Here is a 22,978-nt window from a genome sequence, read left to right as displayed (position 1 = left end):
ATATCGGTGTCACTAAAATATTCAACGTCCTGATTAGAATTTTCACTATTATTGGTTCCTTCTCCGATGTCTACCTCAATACCTATCACCTCTGGATGTAATTTTAGATAGGGACCAAGGGCAAGGTTGTTATTCAAACTTACACCATAATTTGGATTTTTAGGCATCTGCGATGTCCCTTCGTAGTCTAACTGATCTGTCCATCCGACATTAAGATCAAAGTCAAATATGCGATGTTGACTTATTGGACTAACATTTTTATTGGGCTCTAAGTCCGTTAACTCAGTAAATAACTCAACCTATTGGAGGTTGTAATGTCCCAAAATTTCTAATTTCGTTATTGTGAAAATATGAAACAAATATTTTTCAGTTTTAGTGTTTATGTATTTTGGGAGTGTTTGGGAGGTCCCAAGTTCAAGCCTTCGCTTGGGCAAATTTTTGTATTTTGAATGAATTAGGCCTTACTTTTGTTTAGTAGGCTTTCATTTGATTGTTGGATAAATTACATCAGAATGGGTCTGCTAGTCTGGTGGTTAAATGGTGTGTTATTATGGTGAAGGTTTTGTGTTCGAATCCCTATGCAGGCAAGGATATTATTTTTGCTCAGATTTCGGGATAGAGTTGTGTAATAGGGGGATTCTGAGTAGTGGATGTGTAGTGGAAATTAGGGGAGAAGATTAAGGGATTTTAGGGGTTCTAGAGATTTTATTTTATTTTATTTTTTCCCCATAACTGAATTTTAACTCTCTTTTTCAAAAAAATTCTGCCGTCTATTCTTCTCCCTCTCCTCTTGCAAGAATTCTCTGAGTTTTTCCATCTTTCTCTTATTTTTCTTCTTCTTGATTTTTCCCTAATCTATTTCTTTTTCTTCGTTTTCGCATACGTTTAGTGCTCGCTTAGTTTCGGTAAATGTTTCGTTATGGTCACTATGAGTTCCTAGTGATGCCATTTGGACTGACTAATGCACCGGTAGCTTTCATAGATCTGATGAACCGAGTGTTTCAGCCCTATCTAGATTAGTTTGTAGTGGTTTTCATCGATGACATATTGGTTTATTCGAGGATTGAGGATGAGCATGACGAGCACCATAGGATTGTTGTTTAGATTTTGAGGGAAAAGCAGCTTTATGCTAAGTTCAGCAAGTGCGAGTTCTGGTTACGTGAAGCAACATTTCTCGGTCATGTGGTGTCTGTTGAGGGGATTCAAGTCGATCCTCAAAAAATTGAGGCAGTATTGGATTGGAAGCAGCCTAAGAATGTGTCTGAGATCCGCAGCTTTTTGGGGCTGACAGGTTATTACCGACGTTTTATGGAAAGGTTCTCATTGATCGCAGCATCGTTGACTAAGCTTCTGCGTAAGGGAGTTCTATTTGTCTAGACTGATGCGCAACAAGAGAGCTTCGAGAAGCTCAAAACTATTCTGACTCAGGCTTCTATTCTGATATAGCCTAAGCCCAATAAGGACTTTATGGTTTACAGTGATGCTTCACATATCGATTTGAGGTTTGTATTGATGCAGGATGGTAACTCGTCAGCTCAAAACTAGTGAAGTGAACTATCCGATGCACAATTTGGAGTTGGTCGCCGTAGTCCTTACATTAAAAATTTGGAGGCATTATCAGTACGGTGAGAAGTGTATTATCTACACCGATGCATGATGGTAACTCGTCAGCTCAAAACTAGTGAAGTAAACTATCCGATGCACAATTTGGAGTTGGTCGCCGTAGTCTTTACATTAAAAATTTGGAGGCATTATCAGTACGGTGAGAAGTGTATTATCTACACCGATCATAAAAGCCTCAAGTATCTCATCACTTAGAAGGAGTTAAATCTTAGGCAGCGTAGATGGGTTCAGCTACTTAAGGATTATGATTGTACCATTTAATACCAACCTGGTAATGCCAATATGGTGGCTGATGTGTTGAGCCGTAGGGCTATGACCGATCTAAGAGTGATGTTCGCTCGACTTAGCATATTCAACAATGGAAGTCTGTTGGCAGAACTTCTGGTCAAACCAACATGGATTGAACAGATTCAAGGTAAACAGTTGGGGGATAAGTCTCTCAGGTTGCGTTTTCGTCAGGTTAAGAATGGTGGCACTACTGATTTTGGGATAAATAGTGATGGGGTACTTTGTTTCCACGGTCGGATTTGTGTACAAAATTATGAGGATTTAAGGCAGTCGATTCTGAGAGAGGCGCATGGTAGTCCTTATACTATGTATCCCGGCTGGAACAAGATGTACCGAGATCTTCAAAAATTGAACTGGTGGCTAGGGTTAAAGCGTGAGGTTACTGACTTTGTTACTCGCTGTTTGACTTGTCAGCAGGTTAAGGCTGAGCATCAGTTACCTTCGAGTTTGCTGCAGTGGGTTAAGATATCGTTATGGAAATAGGAGCAAGTAACGATAGACTTCGTTAGTGGCTTACCTCTAACACCCACTAAGAAGGATTATGTCTGGGTCATTGTAGATCGATTGACCAAATCTGCTCACTTTATCTCGGTAAGGGCAGACTTTTCTCTTTAGAAATTAGCTAAGCTCTACATATCGAAAATAGTGAGACTGCATGGGGTACTTTTCTCTATCATTTTTATAGAGATCCTCGTTTCACGTCTCGATTTTAGAAGAAGTTTCATGAGGCTCTGGGTTCAAGATTAGACTTCAGTACTGCTTTCCATCCTCAGACAGAAAGTCAGCCAGAGAGGGTGATTCAGATACTGGAAGACATGTTGAGGAGCTGTGTTATTGATTTCTGAGGTAATTGGGAGGAGTACTTGCCATTTGTGGCGTTTGCCTACAATAATAGCTTCCAGTCTAGCATCCTGATGGCACCTTACGAGACACTGTACGATCGTAAGTGTCGCACTCCTTTATGTTGGACTGAGTTGGGTGGGTGACATGTTCTGGGTCCTGAATTGGTGTTAAAGACTGAAGATAAGGTTATACTGATTCGGGATTGTCCTAAAGCGGCTTCTGACAGGCAAAAGTCTTATGCGAATCTGAAGAGAAAGGATATCAAGTTTACGGTGGGGGACTTAGTTTTTCTCAAGGTCTCTCCATGGAAAAAAGTTCTTAAGTTCGGTCGCAAGGGCAAGTTGAGTCCTCGGTTTATTAGATCTTACCCCATTCTGAAACGTGTAGGACCTGTCGCTTATCAGTTGGAGTTACCTCCAGAGTTGGACCGCATTCAAGATGTTTTTCACATCTTGATGTTGAGGCACTACCGCTCTAATCCCACGCATGTTGTTTCTGTTGAGGAGATTGAGGTTAGGCTAGACTTAACCTTTAAGGAGGAGCCGGTTCAAATTCTAGAGCGTGATGTAAAGATCCTTCAAAAAATGTCTATTCCTTTAGTAAAAGTTCTGTGGCATAATCATAGCGTTCAGGAGGCCACGTGGGAGCCTGAGGATGTTATGCGTCAAAAATATCCTCATCCGTTCTGATCAGGTAAAATTTCAAGGACGAAATTTTCTTTTAGGGGGTAGAGTTGTAACGCCCCAAAATTTCTAATTTCATTATTGTGAAAATATGACACAAATATCTGTCAGCTTTAGTGGTTATGTGTTCTGAGAGTGCTTGGGAGGTCCCAAGTTCAAGCCTTCGCTTGGGCAAATTTTGGTGTTTTGAATGAATTAGGTCTTACTCTTGTTCAATAGGCTTTTTCTTCTTCATGATTTTTCCCTAATCGATTTATTTTCCTTCGTTTTCACAAGCGGCTAGTGCTCGCTTAGTTTCGGTAAGTGTTTCTCTTCGTTTCTATCATGAATCTCTTAGTGGCTGCAGTCGTAATGTTTTTCTTTGTGATTTAGGCATAGGGGGAGGCTCGGACAAGTGAATTCAGTGTTCTCGTCTTAACAATAGTTAAACAAAGGGTTATCGTTGGTGGTAAGTTAGGTTTCTGTTCATTTTTTATTGTCAATTCACTTGTAAATCCATTAAATTGATGTTGAGTATCTTGATTTTAGGACTTGAAGTGCTCAAGAGTGATTAGGCATCAAAAAGATACCAAGAGTGTACCCGAAACGCAAAAATAAGGGATTCAGCGAAAAGCCGAAATTGCTTGTTGTTTGGATAGGTGCAGTAGGCTAACTTTGAAAAATTGTCATAAATTGATGAAATCAAATTAGAGGATGAACAAAATATGGAATTAAATATTATTGAGTCTATTTTCTCATAAAAGAAACGGTGTAAGTAATGGAATTGTAAATCTTGAGTTATAATAAACTTTGTGAGACAATGTTAGAATGAAATCGAGTTCCCTAATTCTGACTTTGGAAAATTATCAAAAATTGGAAAAAAATAATTAGGGGTTAAAATTTACATGTTTAAATTTTTAATGAGTCCATTTTCAATAGAAACAAATGAAAACATCATCCAAATTTTGTACTAAAAGATAATTAATTTTTAGCAAAGAATGGTCGAAGCTATCAAACAGCAGAATAGGGGTAAGTTTGAAGATTTTACTGTAATTTTTGGATAAACCAAAAATTTTGAAAATTTTATGGTAGAAATTTATTTGAGTCTAGTTTTAAAGACATCAAGCAGTTTTTAATTCGTAATTCTGTAGCTCAAGATATAAATAATTTAGTAACAGTGACTCAAGTTGACAGTTTTGAAGGAACATATAAGTAAATAGTAAAAACATATATGAATAACTAACTAGCACGGGTTACATTAAAAATAGATCATGTGGCCAAGGCCAATTTGGGCCGAGTGGGCCACAGGGGTGTGTGAGCCTAGTTTTTTTGAAAAGTTCTGTAAGATTGCATGGGTCGCCCAAGTCCACTGTGGACCTACTGTAGGGTTGATAAGCTTTACTTAGACCCCTATATGTGTGATTTGTCTGTTTGATTCCCATACCGAGCATCACTTATGATATCTGAATGTATGTACTATTAATTACATAATGACATGACATATTTTGTATATTGCACTGCATCAAGTGAGTTCGTGTTATTTGGAGGGTGTGTCTGAAAGGCTATTACGCCTATCATCTGGCAGCTCAGCTGCAACCTTCTGATTATGTGCCGCATCTCGATACAACATGGTGTGTAGGGATAGGTGGATTGATTTAATCCCCAAATGGTGTGTAGGGTTGGACGGAGATGGTGTGTAGAGGTTGGTGGGTAGGATTCTGATTTATTGGATCTGCATTCTATATCTAATATGGGCCAAGGCCCTAATGTATTTCTGAATCTGTATCTGAATGGGCTAAGGCCCAAACTGATTCTGTGATGGGCTAAGGCCCTAGACTGTATCTAACTGAATTATGTTGAATATCTGTATGCATGTTCTCTGTGGGGATTATACACTGAGTTTGCGAAAACTCACCGTTTTCTGTTTAATTTGTACAGGTAATCCCCAGACTTGACTGGTCAGTGCAGCGGAGGACTCGACAATGGCCACACGTAAATTTTAGACTGCTTTCCGTTAATGCATAGAATTTATTACTTATTTGGGGTTTTTGATGTAATTTGGATTATGGACTGGTTGGTTTTAAATTTGGGACTTTATACTATTTTTATAGTTTTTTTTAAACTGCAACTCAAGAAAACACGATTTTTCTAAAAATTAAGGTTTTTGTAAATAGAAACGATTTTTCCTAAATTAATTGGTTACAAAAGCTTCCGCTAAGAGACAAGTTTTAAAGCAAATCAACTAGTTTTTTTTCCGAATTAAATAAAAGCTAACTTACTGTAACGGTTTTTAAACTCGACAATCTTGTCTTCAAATCCCTTTCCATGTGACATCGCCAGATTCGATCATAACGTCTAGGCCGGGTTTGGGGTGTTACAGATGTTCTCACTCCCAGTCGACCACCATATTTCCATCATAGTGCCCAAGTCATCATCATCTAACAGTTGCATCTCAAAAAATTTCAATGGATTTGTAGAGACTGGAAACTTGTAAAATAATCTGGACATCGCCCTTCCACAACATATAACTATTTTCGCACTGATCTTCATTTTCATTTCTTCCAGCTTCAAAGTTTTACTGAATTGCAACCTTACTCTTTGTCGGCTTTGAAATACATAACCAACATCACCTTCTACAATTTTGCCATAAAAAGAATGTACACTAAAAGCATTGAGTTATTCATCTTTACCAGAATTTTTGAGCTCTCCTACTAAACACAACAATTTCTTTTTCTTCTCTTCCAGTTCAACTATTACAAAAAAAAAAACATCAACAATATCTATATATGTAGGAAAACCAAGGTGGTGGAGCCAAAAATATCATTTTTAAAATTTTTAGATTAAAAAAAACGACACATTTAAAAAAAATCCATGCAGTACACTCGTGGCGCCATTCTATATGGCTCCACCAAATAAAATATTATTTTTTAAAATTTTAAAATAAAAAATAACACATTTAAAAATATACTATACATAGTATACTGGTGGCGTCATTCTATATGGATCTGCCAAATAAAATATTGTTTTTTTAAAATTTTTAAATTTAAAAAAACACATTTAAAAAACAATCCTACTAATAAAATGGTGGCGCCATTTAGAATGGCTCCACCAATAAGAAAACATTTTTTATAGTTTTAAAATTAAAAAAAAATAACATTAACACATACAAAAATGCTGGTGCCAAACTCTATGGCTCCACCAAAAAAGGATTATTTTTAAAGCCCCCAATTTTTCAGAAATAGCAATATTTCTCTAGTATTTATATAGGTGGCATTATTCTACATGACTCCACTAAAAAATGAATTTTTTTATTTGGTTTGCTGACGTGGCTTGTTGTTGGTGCCAAATTCTTTAGCTCCACCAATTTTTATTGTAAATTTTGAGTCATTTACATGTATAATTAGAAAAGTGGGTCATTTTTATAATTAATTAAAATTTTAAGGCCATTTGTGTTAAAAGAAAAAAACCCTCTTTTTACTTGGGAATGTGGTAGAAGGTCTAGTTTGTTTGGTAAGGAATGTCTCGATAGGGCCTTCGTGAATATAGGTCAGACTCGACGCTTTCCATATCACAAAATCTATAATCTTACAAGTGCTACTTGGATCATTATTGATGATAGGTAGTATAAATTAATTTATTTAAGGATTTTACATAAAAATATTAAAAGATAAAAATATGTTATTGTAATAATATTTGTTATTTTAAAATGTCACTTACCATTCCAACTAGTGTCTAAGACCCTGTTAACTAACTTCCAAAATAAGAATATTGTTGGTTAGGATCTACAAAACGGTCTTCTTAAAGCTATCCTCCAGACCTTAACAGGAGGATAATTCTCTCCACTCGACCTCTCTCTTTATGACTCTCCAAAATCATTTTTGACCATCCATTCTTAAACCGCGTATCAACTATGATATAATACAATCTTAACTTATCAATCAAACACAAAAACATCTTATCAATATTGTCTACCAAATTTAAAACTAGATACTATAATTTATTTCATAATAATGTGGACCATAACATTATTGTTAGTGTACTAAAGCCCAACTTTTAGATTAAGTTTGGATAGGCGGTACGTTTATCTGCAATTAATGTAAAAATGGCAGTTATGATGAGATTAGATATTGTATCGATACTGTAGTGTGAGATAAAAAATAAGCTAAACGTATCGCATTGCACCCCACCACCCATCCAAATCCACCCTTAATTTTTGATTGAATTTGTCGATTTGAGAAAATTAAAATACATGTATAAAAAATTTAATAGAGAAATAAATTCAATTATTTTTATTTTATTCTATTTTATTAAAGATTGGATTATCTTTTATCAAACAATCTAATTATACTCAATATTTAATTTTAACTAGTATATCAAATAAATTTTATAACTTAAATTCAACACTTAATTTTTTAGTGTTTAGTTTTTCAATTTATCGAACATTGCCTAAATAACACATATTTCCATAAAATTTTCAAACAGGAAAAAACATGAAAACTATTTTTTTTAAACTATTCGTTAGATGCATTCATGAGTCATCCGGGCTGAATTTAAATAGGATATTAATAGACTTTATACTTGTACAAGCTCAGTCTAGCTTGAGTTGAAATATGAGTCCAAAATTTTGTCCAAATTTCTCATATTTGCAAATGGTTGACCAAATCCATTTTAAGCTACCATATTTTCAAACTTTTTTGAAAAATATTTATATTACTTTTTTAGTATATTTCATTTTCATTTTACAATCAATGTTTGGAGTTTATAGTTGTGTCCCTCTTAAAAATGTCGTCTCCAAGATTCAAACACACATTTATCCAAACTTATTTTGGGCCTAATATTATTATCTAAACATTCCAAATTTCTCAGTGAACATTCAAGTTTGAATGAATAATCCAATCCTTAAACAAATCTACTATTCATAACTTCTAATCCTTAAAAAAATTCACATTCAAACCCAAAATATCTAAATTATTACGTTAACTAAGGTTCCAACGAGTTTTGTCGATATCCTTAATCCAATTTATATAATTAAAAAGATATAATGACTTTTTTAGCTCTCCAACTTTCTAAAAAAGTAATTTTGACCCTATTTATATTGTCTTTTCGTCCTTAAACTTCTATTTTTTTTATCAAATCACCCCAAAATGGGTGGAAAAGTTAATATTTGTTACATTTGCTAATGTGGCATACACGTGGATAACATGCCAAAATTTAATTAATTTTTTAAAAAATTAAAAACATAAAAAAAATTACATTTTTATATTTTTAGCCATTTAATTTTAGAAATAATTTTTAAAATTTTTAAAATTTTAAAAAATTAATTTAATGCTGACATGTCATCCACGTGGCAATCCACGTGTATGCTACGTCAGCAAAGTTACAAATGTTAATTTTTCAATCTATTTTGAGATTACTTGATTAAAAAATACAAATTTAAAGGTTAGAACAGGGGCATAGGACCCCCAAAAATAGAAAATTTTCTACTTAGTCTCTTTAAAATTTTAAATTTTTTATTTAAATTAATAAAGGTAAAATTATCCTTTGGTCCCCTAAAAGTGATAAAAATTTAATTTAATCCTTTAAAAATTATAAATATATAAACTATTAAAATGATAAAATTATATTTTTATTATCGTAAAAATTATAATTTAATTTCGCCCCAATAAAAATTTTCTAGCTTCGTCTCATATTAGAAAGGGTGAAAAGTTAAATAAAAGGATAAAAAGGATAAAATGACTTCTTTTTTTTTGATAATGTTATAGGATGATTATGTGAATTAAAAAAATACTACACCGATATAAAATTTTAATTCTCAGATATTCTAAATTTTAATTACTATCTTATCTATGATGTTTCCTACGAAGTTTAAAAGTATAGGGTATGGGTCGTTTCCACTTCACAAATCTTAAGCAAGAAGTTGGCAGCAGTCCCCATAATGTATCCAAGATTCAAGGGTGGTCCACACAAGTATCAAAAGTGAATCAAAGCCACCAATTCCCAATCATATGAAATCAGGCCAGACCCTAAATTCAGTTTCTACCGTTGATTCATGCTGCATCACCCGATATTACAGACCCTATGTGTCTTAAACCAACAGAATGTGGCATTATTTGCCGTCCTACCGCCCCTTAAAATCATCCACCTGTCCCCTGTCTGCCCCTTGCGTGGACGTCTAAGTAGCCTTACAAACAAAACACTAAATCCTTTTATCCTATGTCTTAAGCCGAAAGGATCGGACGCGTGAATGTTCCCTTCTAAACACGTGCCTCTATCTCATTCGGTATCCTATTTTTTAGTCCCTCACTCTAAAAACACGCATTCACGACACTTATTTAATCTAACCGTCCATTCTCACGTGAGTCCAACAATTGTAGCCGTTGCCTCTTAGATCGCCCCTCCTCTCGCCACGTAGCAAAATGACGCGTGTCAAGAAGCTAATAAATTACAAAAATTTAACATAAATCATGAAATATTTTGTTTTAAGTTTTTAAAAACTCAAAAATTATAAGCAAAAAACTTAAATTAACTTACCAAATGAGCTTGAAACCTCAAAATCTAAATTTTCCCTTTTTCCTTTTCTTTCTTTCTTTCCTTCTCTGTTTCGTTTGCCTATTCTATTTCTATTTCTCTTTTTCTATCTTTTATTTCTTTTATTTAATTAGTTTAATATAATAACAATAAAATAATAATATAATATTATTTACTTAAATAATAAGTAAAGATGTAATAATTACTATTGTATGTATTTCATTTTCCACATGCCATCATATCCATCATACATTTGTCAACTTTTTTGTTTATTTAAAATAATATAATATAATATAATATATAAATATCTTTTACTTAATTAGTAAGTATGTATATATATTAATTACAAATGTATACATATATTTATTACGCATGTATTTATAATTACTACACACTTGTCACTTTTTATGATTTAATTATTAGTTTAGTCCTTTCATCTTTCTGTATTCTATAATAAATTTTCACACTTAATTCAATTTAATCTTAACACTCAATCAACTTTAATTTAACTAAATTCACTTAACTAAAATTCGATTAATCATATAACTAATTCTATAAATATTTTAAATAATTATTTTACGAGTCCGTTGTACCAAAACAGAGACTCGAGCTAACATTCAAAGTGGGAAACATCTCCAACTCAGGGTGAGTTTGGATTAGCAGTATGTTTACCTGCGGTTAGTATAAAAATAGCAGTGGCGGTGAGATTAGATACTATAACGATCGTGTAGCGTGAGACAAAAAAGTAAACTAAACGAACCGCACCGCACCCAATTGTCCATCCAAATCTACCTTCAATAAATTTAAACAAAACAAAAAAGAAAGAAAAGGGTGTAAGATTCATTTCCTTTTTTCCTCTCATCTCTGACAGGTAATCGGAAAAGGCAAACAGTTCGACTAAATAGAAAATGGCGTTGAATTTGGCGCATCAGATTGGTTCTCTAGCCGGGACACAAATTGCAGCTGAAGTCAGCACCGGAGAACAATCATCCTCAGCGACGGCTGATGTGTCGGGAGTTCGGAAAGTTCCATTGACGAATCTCCGATGCAACGCCCCAGGAGAAGCTCTGTCCCCTCCAATATTAACTCCACCGTTGACGCCGCGAAGCGAGGCAAACAGGTCGGCTATGATGAGTCCGTCGCTGCGTCCGGATCTGTCCGCCGCTTGCCAGGCTTTCGGGACGTTATCACCGCTGGAGACGGCTGAGGAGTCATCGGCGTCGGTGGCGTGTAAGGAGGGAGGGAAGAAAGAGGAGAAGAAAGGGGTTCCGGTTTACGTGATGATGCCGTTGGATAGCGTGAAGAATGTGAATAGAAAGAAGGCGATGAATGCGATGATTGACGTTTGGTGGGGTCTGGTGGAGAGGGAAGCGCCGGGTGCGCTTACAATTGGGGTGGCTACGCGGAGCTTCTCGAGATGGCTAAGAAGTATGGCCTTAAAGTCCAGGCTGTCATGTCATTCCATCAGTGTGGGGGCAACGTCGGTGACTCTTGCACGTTCGTATCTCCTCCTTACCTCTCCCTTCTTTTCTTTCAAAATCCCGTTACTCAGCTTATGAAAATTTTATTTAAAAAAATAGTAATTTTAAATTAATTTTTGTGGGGATGGGATCCCTTTTTGAAAATCAAGAAGAAAGAAAGTTTACACGTTTGATTAATTACTGATTACAAGTCAACCATTTGCTTATTTTTGAATTTGAAAGAGACAATCAGATGAACCAACTTTTTTAAAAAAAATTATAAAAATTTAGTGTAAACATGTTAAAAGTATTATTAGTTTTATAATTTTTAAAATTATAAAAGTTATATAAAAAATTTATTTTTATAATTTGTTTATAATTTTTATGATTTTTAATATTTTTAAATTTTAAAAGTATAATTGATTTTTTAAAATTTGTTACTAAGGTCTTTTTGATCCTTTAGTTTTGTTAGTTTAAAAATTACTTCCAATAAAAGAGTATGAGTCAAATTAAATAAATGTGGCAAGGTTAATTATTGAATTTGTTATTATGCCTTATATATAAATATCATATTTTAATAGAGAGGTGGCTTTGCTCACTCATCTAGCATAAAACCGCTAATTTACAAATTTATTCAGTAGAAAGGCTAAAATGTAATCTAAAATATAATACAAGAGATTTTGTGATACTTTTATCATATTTATAATAAAATTGCTAAATACAGATACATATTCAAATAACTATAAAATAGAATCAAATTAGTCAACATCCTCTAAATCTAATGACAAAAATATTTATGTCGTGACACGAGAGCTTAGGTTGAATTACTAGCAACCTCATCCTTACCCTCAATTATTAAAAAAATAGAATCAAATTATTTACAGATGAAGAATAAAAATGGATATGTAGTGAAAGGTGAGTATTTGTTCCATGTAAAAATATATGGTACACTATTTTTAAAAAAGGTATATGATAATTTTTTAAAATTTTTTGTAGTAAAAAAAGCAATACACCACACCGTACTTATATTTTTTTAATTTAAAATAGTTGGATTTGGTTGCTTTTTAGAATGCAAAATTATCGAAAGGAAGCGTGGGATATTTTGGAGGATAAATTTTTTGAAAGGAAGTTTGAGGTTCGAGTTCAACAAATCTTTTTGAACTGTGACCATAAGAGGTATTGGAAATTATGGTTTCAAACAAAATTGGAGTGTCTGAATATCAAATACTCTTGAGAGAGTTTTACATTCTATATGATGACAACAGATTTGCTTCCCATCAAACATATATCCCATTTCTTCCATCTTTCAATCACAAAATAAATTAAACCTCAAATTCAATCTTTTGATAAAAGTATCATTAAAGCTCTTGTGATAGGAGTTAGATTATATTTTACTTAATTAATATATGTTTGATTAAAGAACAAATTAATCAGGCAGTGACACAAATGGATCAATTTGTTCTTTAATCTAATGTATAACGGTTAATTTACTTATGTTTTGAGTAAAAGAGGAAAAATGCAATTCAACTTTTAATACAAATAATTCCACGATACTATGGGGGAGTTCATTTAGTGCTTACCGCGCATGTTCCTATGGCTTTTGCTACGGAGGCTTTGGCATGTTCTCATGTCGTTTGTTTGCTCATATTGCTCGCGAGGGTAATACTATAGCTCATTTGCTGGCTACGACGAGGCTGGTGGTTCTTCTTTTCTGAGTGGTATCGTTCCTAGTTTTGCTTCTCTCGCGGTGGAACGACATCGACGAGATATCGATTTGAACGAGAATGACGACTAAGGCGGTCTGTACATATCTTGTTCTTTACATGGGTCTTTGGCAAGGGGATACTAATTAGGTTCACTGTTTCGATTAGTTTCCGGGGATCTGTCAATTTAGGCATCGTGGGGGTTGTCCGTGATTAGCCGCTGTTGACGTTGGTCACCTCTTGCTCTCTACTCTAGCTATTTGGTGTGCTTGGCTCCGTTTCACATGGCTTTGGTTGCTAAGGGCCCTAGCTTGTTTTGTTGACAACTCCTTCTAGGGTTTGGAATGCATTTCTTTTTTTGGCTGGGAGCTGTTCAAACTGGGTTTTTCTGTTTTGTTTTCTTTGTTTTGGGCTTGGCCCGTTGTAACGCTCGGGTTTGTGCAAGTGTACACAGTCGTTATCAAGTAATAAGTAACTATCAAGTTATCATCTCCATAGGGATTGTATTTGTGCTAAGTCACTTAATTTGTAAAACTATATTAAAAATTTGAAAAATAAAAATATAGTTGAGAAGTGGTATAAACTAGATGCAATGATCCCTAATGTAAATTATCCTAATATGCAGACTATATGAATGGAATAGATTTTAGCAGAATTTAACACAATTTGCAACAATTATAACATAAATAAACTAGGACAATTACTTTAATTAAACTTAATTCATAATCATCATGCTTAATAATATTCGGAAAACATTCCGTGACAACTTGATCTTTCATGAGTTTGGAAACCAAATTAGGTCCTTTCGGAATCCTTTACTTAGTAAACACGCATTTTACTGATCCTTATTTACTAAGGGTTTCTTAGCATTCATGTGAGGTAATAGGGACGTGTTAGGTTTGAAACAATTTAATCACACAAATCTAAAAACTATGCAGATAACAGAGCCTGGTTAAGGTTGTTATGCAACCTACAATTTAATCGGGTTAGGATCTAAATTGAGCATGCACATTTCAATTATGCGTCTATTAGTCGTCGTCTAGTTAGGATCGCTCAGCTATTCAGGTGCATTTCAATCACGTATGACCAAAATACAAACTTGATTTTAATTGAAAATATGATTCATTGAGGCACAAACATTATAAGCATGAATCAAATAAATGTTATTTAAATAAAATAATCATCCTAGCTTAAATAAAATTAGGCTATCATTGTTGTAAACAAGAACAAAGAACACATAGCAAACATCTCTATATTAAATAAAAGAAAAGAAAGATTAAACCCAATTAGAGTGGTTGTCACCCAAAACTTTGATTGATGAAGCTCCTTCGTTCCTTTGCTTTGCTCCTATGCTGATGGCTCTCCAAGGTCCGACCAAGGGCTCTTTAAGAGGCTAATTTGCTAAAAATCCTTATGCAAGAATGATGCTAGGCGTGAGGGGGAAAAGAAAGCTAAGAGTGTTGACAGAGGAGAGAATGATGAGGGATGAGGGATGAATGAAAAAGTGAGAAATGAGCTCTTATTTATAGGTGATGTAAGGGAGCTAGTTTCTTAAAAATAAGAGTGTCCATCCTTTGAAACCTCCTCCAAGAGTGGTCGGCCATGAATTGAGGAAATGTGGCTGATTTTTCCTCTAAGTGTTCTCTTTCATGACATTCCTGACACCTTCAACAGGCACGCGTTTTGCCTCCAACTATTTTGCTTGTCTCAACCCCATTTTTGGCATCAAGGTTGTCAGCCTGTAAAACGTGGCTGAAAAAATTGATGAAATTGGCAAGTGACGTGTATGCCTCAAGATGGAATTAATGGCCACAAAGAGGTTGGTCGTCATATGACCATATCGATTCCCATCACCAAAACATTTAGCCCATTTCCACTGCTCTATTCTACCCAACTATTACCTTAGAAAAGGATGGATAGAACCCTTCTATATCAATCTCTAACCTTGCCAGCTTATGTCTGAATTGATGTGGTTCCAACTCGTAGCCTATGTATGTATTTTGATAAAACACGTTACCATCCATTTTAGTAAATGGATTTGAATTATTTACATATACAAATTTAAATACAACATTTTTACCCGTGTTCACGATTTTTTTGTGCTAGTCTTTGTTCTTATACTCCTTGTGGAAGTTGACAACATTATGGCGAATGCAGTAGATGGACCTCTATGGAACCTCGTTTTGCCGAATTGCAGCAACAAGACCCTTTGATCTGTCGAAGATAAAGCAAATGTTGTTTTTCCTGACAACATGCCTCCACAAGTTCCTAATGAAAAATTCTCATGATTTGGAGTTCTTCGACTCCACGATGGAGAAAACAATCAATACTACATTTCAGCTACCGCCTTGCGCGACTGTAATTAGAAGTATCTGCGTGTATTTTCCAAAAAGCCACGTTCAATCAACCTGCACAAGCGGGTTGCTGTAGGAGGAGACCCTAACATATAGATCGAAAGTCTAAAACAATCGGTGAAAAACTCTTCTTCCTGGTTCAAGTACTTCATTCAGGCCTCTGTAAGGCAACGTTTGCAAGTCTACGATAATTCTTAGGACGTACTAAACCATCATTGAAATCCACCCCTGAAGTTTATTGTATGACTCATTCCAATCGCCGTAAAATTGCTGCATGGCCATTTATTTTGCCCACCATGCTTTCCTGTACTACACTTTGTACTGCAATCAATGTCGACACAAGAATAGTTATGCTTTCTTTCACTAGTGGCATGATGCAGATACTTTTGACATCCAATTTCCAGTGGTTTTCAGTCATACGTACGACAGTGCATGTATGACATCCTTCTCATTTTTGTATTTGCCACTATTGAGTCATCTGTATAAATGCAGCTCGAACTCACCAGCTACACCCATCGTCGGCTCTCCAACATTCCCTAACATATAATGTCAATGTAGACTTAGCGACTTTGTAATTAATTGACACATTCGTGCTATACTATTTGATGGCAAACACATAATCTGCCTTGTTCTTGAATTATTGCCCAACGAACAATTCTTCCAACTGTAAATTCGATGTCAATTTATGAGCAGTGACTATATCGCCGTGCTCAGGGAACTCAGATGCATGTGTTGCATCTAGATCTACACTCAACATGTAGCCCCAAGGTTATTTCGTAAAACAATGTCATGACTCGAGTTACTGAAAGAAGAGGCATGAGCATCTTCAACCTCCTCTAGGACTTCATCGTTGATATCTTTTGGAACCTCATTAATATCGGTGTAACTAAAATATTCAATGTCCTGATTAGAATCTTCACCATTATTGGTTCCTTTTCCGATGTCTACCTCAATACTTATCACCTTTGGATGTAATTGTAGACAGGACCAATGGCAGGGTTGTTATACAAACTCCCACCATAATTTGGATTTTCAGGCATCTGCAATGTCCCTTCACAGTCTAACTGATCTGTCCATCTGGCATTAAGATCAAAGTCAAATATGCGATGTTGACTTATTGGACTAACATTTTCAATAGGCTCTAAGTCCGCTAACTCAGCAAATAACTCAACCTGTTGGAGGTTGTAACGCCCCAAAATTTTTAATTTCCTTATTGTGAAAATATGACACAAATATCTGCCAGCTTTAGTGGTTTTGTGTTTTAGGAATGTTTGAGAGGTCCCAAGTTCAAGCCTTCGCTTGGGCAAATTTTGGTATTTTGAATGAATTAGGCCTTACTCTTGTTCAGTAAGTTTTTATTTGATTGTTGGGTAAATTACATCAGAATGGCCCTGTTGGTTTGGTGGTTAAATAGTGTGTTATTATGGTGGAGGTCTTGTGTTCGAATCCTCATGCATACAAGGGTATTATTTTTGCTCAGATTTCGGGATAGAGTTGTATAATAGGGGGATTCTGAATAGTGGATGTGTAGTGGGAATTAGGGGAGAAGATTAAGGGATTTTGAGGGTTATCGAGATTTTATTTTATTTTATTTTTCCCCATAACCGAATTTTGACTCTCTTTTTCAAAAAAAAAAATCTGACGTCTATTCTTATCCCTCTTCTCTTGCCAAAATTCTCTGAGCTTTTCCATCTTTCTTTTTTTTTTCTTCTTCTTGATTTTTCCCTAATCCATTTACTTTCTTTCGTTTTCACATGCGGTACATGCTCGCTTAGTTTCAGTAAGTGTTTCTCTTCGTTTCTGTCATGAATCTCTTAGCGACTACAGTGGTAATGTTTTTCTCTGTGATTTAAGTGTAGGGGGATGCTCGGATTGGTGAATTCAGTGTTCTCGTCTTAACAATAGTTGAACGGAGGGTTATCGTTGGTGGTAAGTTGGGTTTCTATTCATTTTTGGTTGTCAATTCGCTTGTAAATCCGTTAAGTTGATGTTGAGTATCTTGATTTTAGGTCTTAAAGTTTTCGGGAGTGATTAAACATCAAAACGATACCAGGCGTGTACCCGAAACCCAAAAATAAAGGATTTGGCGAAAAACTAAAATTGCTTGCTGTTTGGACAATAGTAGTCAACTAACTTTGAAAAATTGTCATAAATTGCGGAAATCAAATTAGAGGATGGAAAAAATATGGAATTAAATATTATTGAGTCTAGTTTCTCATAGAAGAAACGGTATAAGTAATGGAATTGTAAATCATGAGTTATAATAAACTTTGTGAGACAATGTCAAAATGAATTTGGGTTCCCTTGTTTTGACTTTGGAAACAAATGGAAACATCATCCAAATTTTGTACTAATTAATTAGCAAAGAAGGGTCGAAGCTATCAGACAGCAGAACAGAGATAAGTTTGAAGATTTTACTGTACTTTTTAGCTAAACCAAAAATTCTAAAAATTTTATGGTAGAAAGTTATTTGAGTCTAGTTTCAAAGACATCAAGCAATTTTTAATTCGGAATTCTGTAGCTTAAGATATAAATAATTTAGTAGCAGTGACTCAAGTAGACAGCTTTGAAGGAACATATAAGTAAATAGTGAAAACATATATGAATAATTAACTAGCACGGGTTACATTAAAAATGGATTACGTAACACCCCTAACCCCTATCCGTTACCGGAACAGGGTTACGGAGCATTACTGAACTTTACAAATTAAATACGGACATTTCTCAACTTTTCAAAAATTTTCTTAAATGTAGGGGATACAGGCCCGTGTTTCTGCCCATGTGAATGAAAATAGACTATCATTATACAAAATACCTATTCATGCCATTATATCCAAAATCCAAACATTCGAACATACCGATAGAACCAATGGATAGTGTGATATGTCTCTGACAAGCTTCCAACCTAATCGAGCTTCCGATAATATGAAAAGTAGAAGAAATGTTCGTATTTAATTCGTAAAGTTTAGTAATGCTCCGTAACCTTGTTACGGTAACGGATAGGGGTGTTACATTTAATGATATCAGAGCTACGATTTAGTCGGTTCTCGGACCGAATGTAGCATATGTGAAGTCTAGAAATACATGTCATTATATAACCTGTGATAGTGTGATATCTCCCGACTCTGATGAAATTTGTTTTACTTATAAACAGAGATGCTTTCCCAACCGAGCTAATTCCGATAATGTTGAAAGCAATACTTAAATATATGAGTAAAAAGTTGATTATGATGAATCAGAACTCATAAAGGTATGGATAAATTTTTATAATACATGACGATGATGAATGTTATGTTATATGTGTTATTAAAAGAAAAATATATTGCTACAAGAAATATTATGCTGATGATTAAATTGCAAAATATATAAAAGTGATATATGAAGTACATGATAAGGATTATTAGTGAATTATGGATGAATAGTGAATTTTGAAAGAAGATATAAATATACGGATTATTGGTACAAGAATTAAATTATAAAGTAGTTAAATGCATTATGCGAAAAGTGTAAAAGTGATATGCGTGCATGATATAATTTTCCCAAGTAGGTGAGATTAGAACTACTAGGATATTAGTGGTATATCATTAAGGGACCTTACCGCACTCTCTGATTAATAGCACATTAGTGCTCTCCGATTATTAGCACATTTATACTCTCTGTATAACACTTTAGTGTTCTCTGTTTAATAGTACATAAAAATACACCTCTGAATCAGTTCCGTATATCCTAAGTGTTCTGTTTAATGTACTGGGCCTCTGCTGAAAAGAAGAATATTATTGAAAAGGAAGTACAAAATGATATAAGAACTAGAAATGTTAATGATAAGAATGGATAGAAAAGGATAATCGAAAGAATATAGAATTAATGAAGTTCATGATCAAATGAAAACAAGGAAATTTCGAGGATGAAATTTATTTTAAGGGGGAGAGAAATGTAATACCCCGAAAATTTCTACAGTAAGAAAGTAAGGTAGTATCCTTGATATAGTAAAATAAGGAAATAAAGTGAAAAAAAAGGGAAATTTTGATTTATGTTAAAATTAGGAAGTATATTATGACATATTAATGCAAGAAAGGACTAATTCGTATAAGTGAGAAAAGTTTTATTGCCCAAGAGTAGATACTTAAAATTTGAGGGGTTAAAGTGTAAATATGAAAAATTTTAAGGATCAATAGTGCAACTGTTTTAAGGGTGGAATGATCTAGAAACTAAGGAAAATGGATGAATTAGGACCAAATTAAATAAGTGAAGAATTATGAGGGACTAAATCTTAATTTTACCAAATTGAGTGATGGCTCAAGGATGGAATTTTAAAAGATCATAAAGGGAAAAATGGTCAATTAGAAGGAGAGAGAAATCTAGAAGGCAATGATGATGTTGGTGATATTTTAGATAATTAAATAAATATTAGTTTATAATATCTTGATTTGAATTTTTTTAATGATATTTTATTATTTTATTTAGAATATATATATGTGGAAAGAAAGATGAAAAGCCACCATCCCATTATTTTTCCCATGCACTAACGTGAGAAGAAGAGAGAAATAAAGAAAGTTTTGCTTTCTTTACAATTTGGTCCTTCCACCAAAAATGTACTATTTTGACCTAGAAATCAAAAGAATTTCCATAGCTACCAAGAGAGAAAAATGTTAGAAGACTATGGGGAGCTAGAATATCAAGTTAGATTCAAGAAATAGAAGCTAGAAGAGAGAGAAAATCAAGTTAAAGGTTGAAACCAATAGGACAAGGTAAGAACATCAAGATTTCAACATATTTTTAAGTTTGATATTATTGAAAAAGCATGGAAATGATGTTATAGTAGAGTTTAATTATATAAGGTCTTATGTTCTTGATATATTAGTGAAGGAAAATAAGAGAAAGCCATGGGAAATATTATAGAGAAAGGGAATAAGGGTGTTATAAAGTTAGCAATCAACATCTTGCATTAAAATTGTTTTGGACAGCAGCAGTAGTCTAACTTTGAAAAATCATAAAAAATTTTGGAAATTTAATTAGAGGATTAACAAAACATGGCATTAAATCTTATTAAGTCTAGTTTCTCATAGAAGAAATTGTGTAAGTAATGGAATTGTAAATCATGAGATATAATAAATTTTGTGAGACAATGTCAGAATGAATTCGGGTTCCCCTGTTCTGATTTGGAAAATTATCAAAAATTGGAGAAAAATAATTAGAGGCTTAAATTTATATGTTTAAAATATTGAATTAGTCTATTTTCAAGAGAAATAAACAGGAATATCATTTGAATCCCGTACGAGGAGATAATTAATTTTTAGTGAAGAAGGGTCTGAATTGTCAGACAGCAGAACAGAGGTGACTTTAAAGAATAAACTGTACTTATTGGCTAAACTAAAAATTCTAAAACTTTTATGGTAAGAAGATATTTGTGTTTAGTTTCAGGGAAAATTTACAAATCCTAATTTGGAGTTCTGTACCTCAAGATAAAAATAATTTAGTGACATTGACACGGATGGACAACTTTGAATAAATTTATAAGAAAATAGTGAATTCATAGATAATGTTACTTATAAGCATGTTATATAAATTAAGGATATGTAATGGAGAGGAGGAAGAGGAAAATATATATATGAATATTCAGCTAGCATGGCTAATTTGCATGTTTTAGTCTCAGGGACTAAATTGAATAAAAGTAAAAATTTATGGGAAATTTTGTAAAAATGCTGAAAATTACCAAATTGCATGAAGTAGATTGTTTTATTATTTAAATTACAAATTTAAATGAAATTATTAATTTAGATCAAGATCGGGTGAAAACATTTTTTAGGGATTAAATTGAAAAGTGTTGAAATTATGGAAAATTCTGATATTTCATAGAATTCATAGGTTGTTATCAATATGTATGAGAATGATTAGGCTTGAAACAAGGATTAAATTACAAGAATTTTATTTTTCTGAGCCTATGGATAAAATCGTCATTAATTAAAAGCTTAGGGGGAAATTGTAATTTTACCTAAAGCATTAATTGAATGTATCAGAATATGAAATGAATGAAAATAATGGTCAACTTTATTTATAAAGATCTGGATGACTCAAATACGAGACTTGAATATGGAAAAGAAAAGATATCGGATTAGTGAAATTATAAACACGAACAAGCAACGAGGTAAGTTCGTGTAACCTGAATTATACTCTTAAATGGTTGAAATATATGTTATTGATGTGAATATGATTTAAATGTTCATTATATGAAAATTGATGAAACATTGATATATTTGATAAAAAGGGGAAGAAATCCCGGTTGAATGAAAGGAAAATTCGATAGATCTTTGAAAAGGAATTGACGGTAAAAAAGATCTAGCCCGGGCGAGTGATCCTATTCTAATATAGCCCTCCCGAAGAATATCTGTAAAATGGATTTAGCCTGGACGGGTAATCCGAATTAGGGTCTGAATTTAGCTTGGACTGGTAATTCATATCCAAGCTCATTAGAGTAATTGTCATTGCAGGGGATTTAGCTTGGACTGGTAATCCCAAAAATACTCTATGAGTTTATATTATAGGGGATTTAGCCTGGACTGGTAGTCCCGTTGTAAGGATGAGGTTCGCGGGAGTGTGCTCTCTGAAATGGAAATGTGCGCACATGAATATGAATTGACGGGCCCAGAATTGTACACTAAAACTGTACCTCCGAAAATCCATCGAAATTCTGAGAAATTCAATGGGATAAATATGGGAAATAATAGGATAATTAAGTGAAATGTTAAATTGAACGAAATGAATCAGTTGAGCTAATGAAAAGAAACGTGATTGTGGAGTATAATTTGAAAATGTGAATTGAATATGAAAATGTGAATAGAAAGCATGAACTAAATATCCATGAGATAAATAAAGGCTCAATGTAATAGTATATAATGTTAACAAATGAAAGCCGAATTGAATTGTAAATATTGAGAAATAAATTATTATTGGAAATATATTATCGAATTTAATACTCAGTTTGGATTGAACGCGGGATTGAGTACAATCGTTCTGTGGCAAAAGATGAATTAACGGATAAGACCATAACTGGGTTATGGCATTATGAACTTAAGACCATGTTGGACCATGGCAGTGTTTATATGTGCAAGATCATAGTTGGACTATGACACAAAAGAACGATGTACTCATATCCGTAAGCCGTTTTTCGATTCATAAAGAAACGGTAAAAGACTTATGTGATTGAATTGAAAGATTTATAGATCATTATTGGTATTGATCTAAAATAAATGTAACCATTGATATTTAAATAATATAACGGGCAAAGTTCTAAAGTGAGATAACATGAGTTTGAAATGAACTATTACCGGTATGTACGTGAAATTCATGAAAATAATGGTACATGAAATATCGAAATAATGAAATGAATGATATATGCCTATGAAGAATCGACAAGAGAATGATATGTATCATGACATGTAAATGTATTATTATCTTTAATATGTTGATACAAGAAAATTATGTATGGTGAGTTTAAATGTAATATGTGCAAGTACGCT

General features: G+C 33.7%; 1 protein-coding gene across 1 annotated transcript; it reads left to right on the top strand.

Moving 5' to 3' along the window:
• Positions 1-10,470: 10,470 nt before the first annotated feature.
• LOC107941739 (beta-amylase 1, chloroplastic) lies at positions 10,471-13,600 on the top strand. Its single transcript, XM_016875334.2, has 2 exons — positions 10,471-11,441; positions 13,076-13,600. Exons 1-2 carry the CDS (start codon positions 10,853-10,855, stop codon positions 13,117-13,119), a joined length of 633 nt encoding a protein of 210 aa, XP_016730823.2. The 5' UTR covers positions 10,471-10,852; the 3' UTR covers positions 13,120-13,600.
• The last annotated feature ends 9,378 nt before the right edge of the window (positions 13,601-22,978 follow it).

This window comes from Gossypium hirsutum, chromosome D10 (assembly GCF_007990345.1).
Source record: "Gossypium hirsutum isolate 1008001.06 chromosome D10, Gossypium_hirsutum_v2.1, whole genome shotgun sequence".
Taxonomy (NCBI): domain Eukaryota; kingdom Viridiplantae; phylum Streptophyta; class Magnoliopsida; order Malvales; family Malvaceae; genus Gossypium; species Gossypium hirsutum.
The sequence above is the reverse complement of the archived record's forward strand: the minus strand, read 5'-3'. Positions and strand labels throughout refer to the sequence as shown.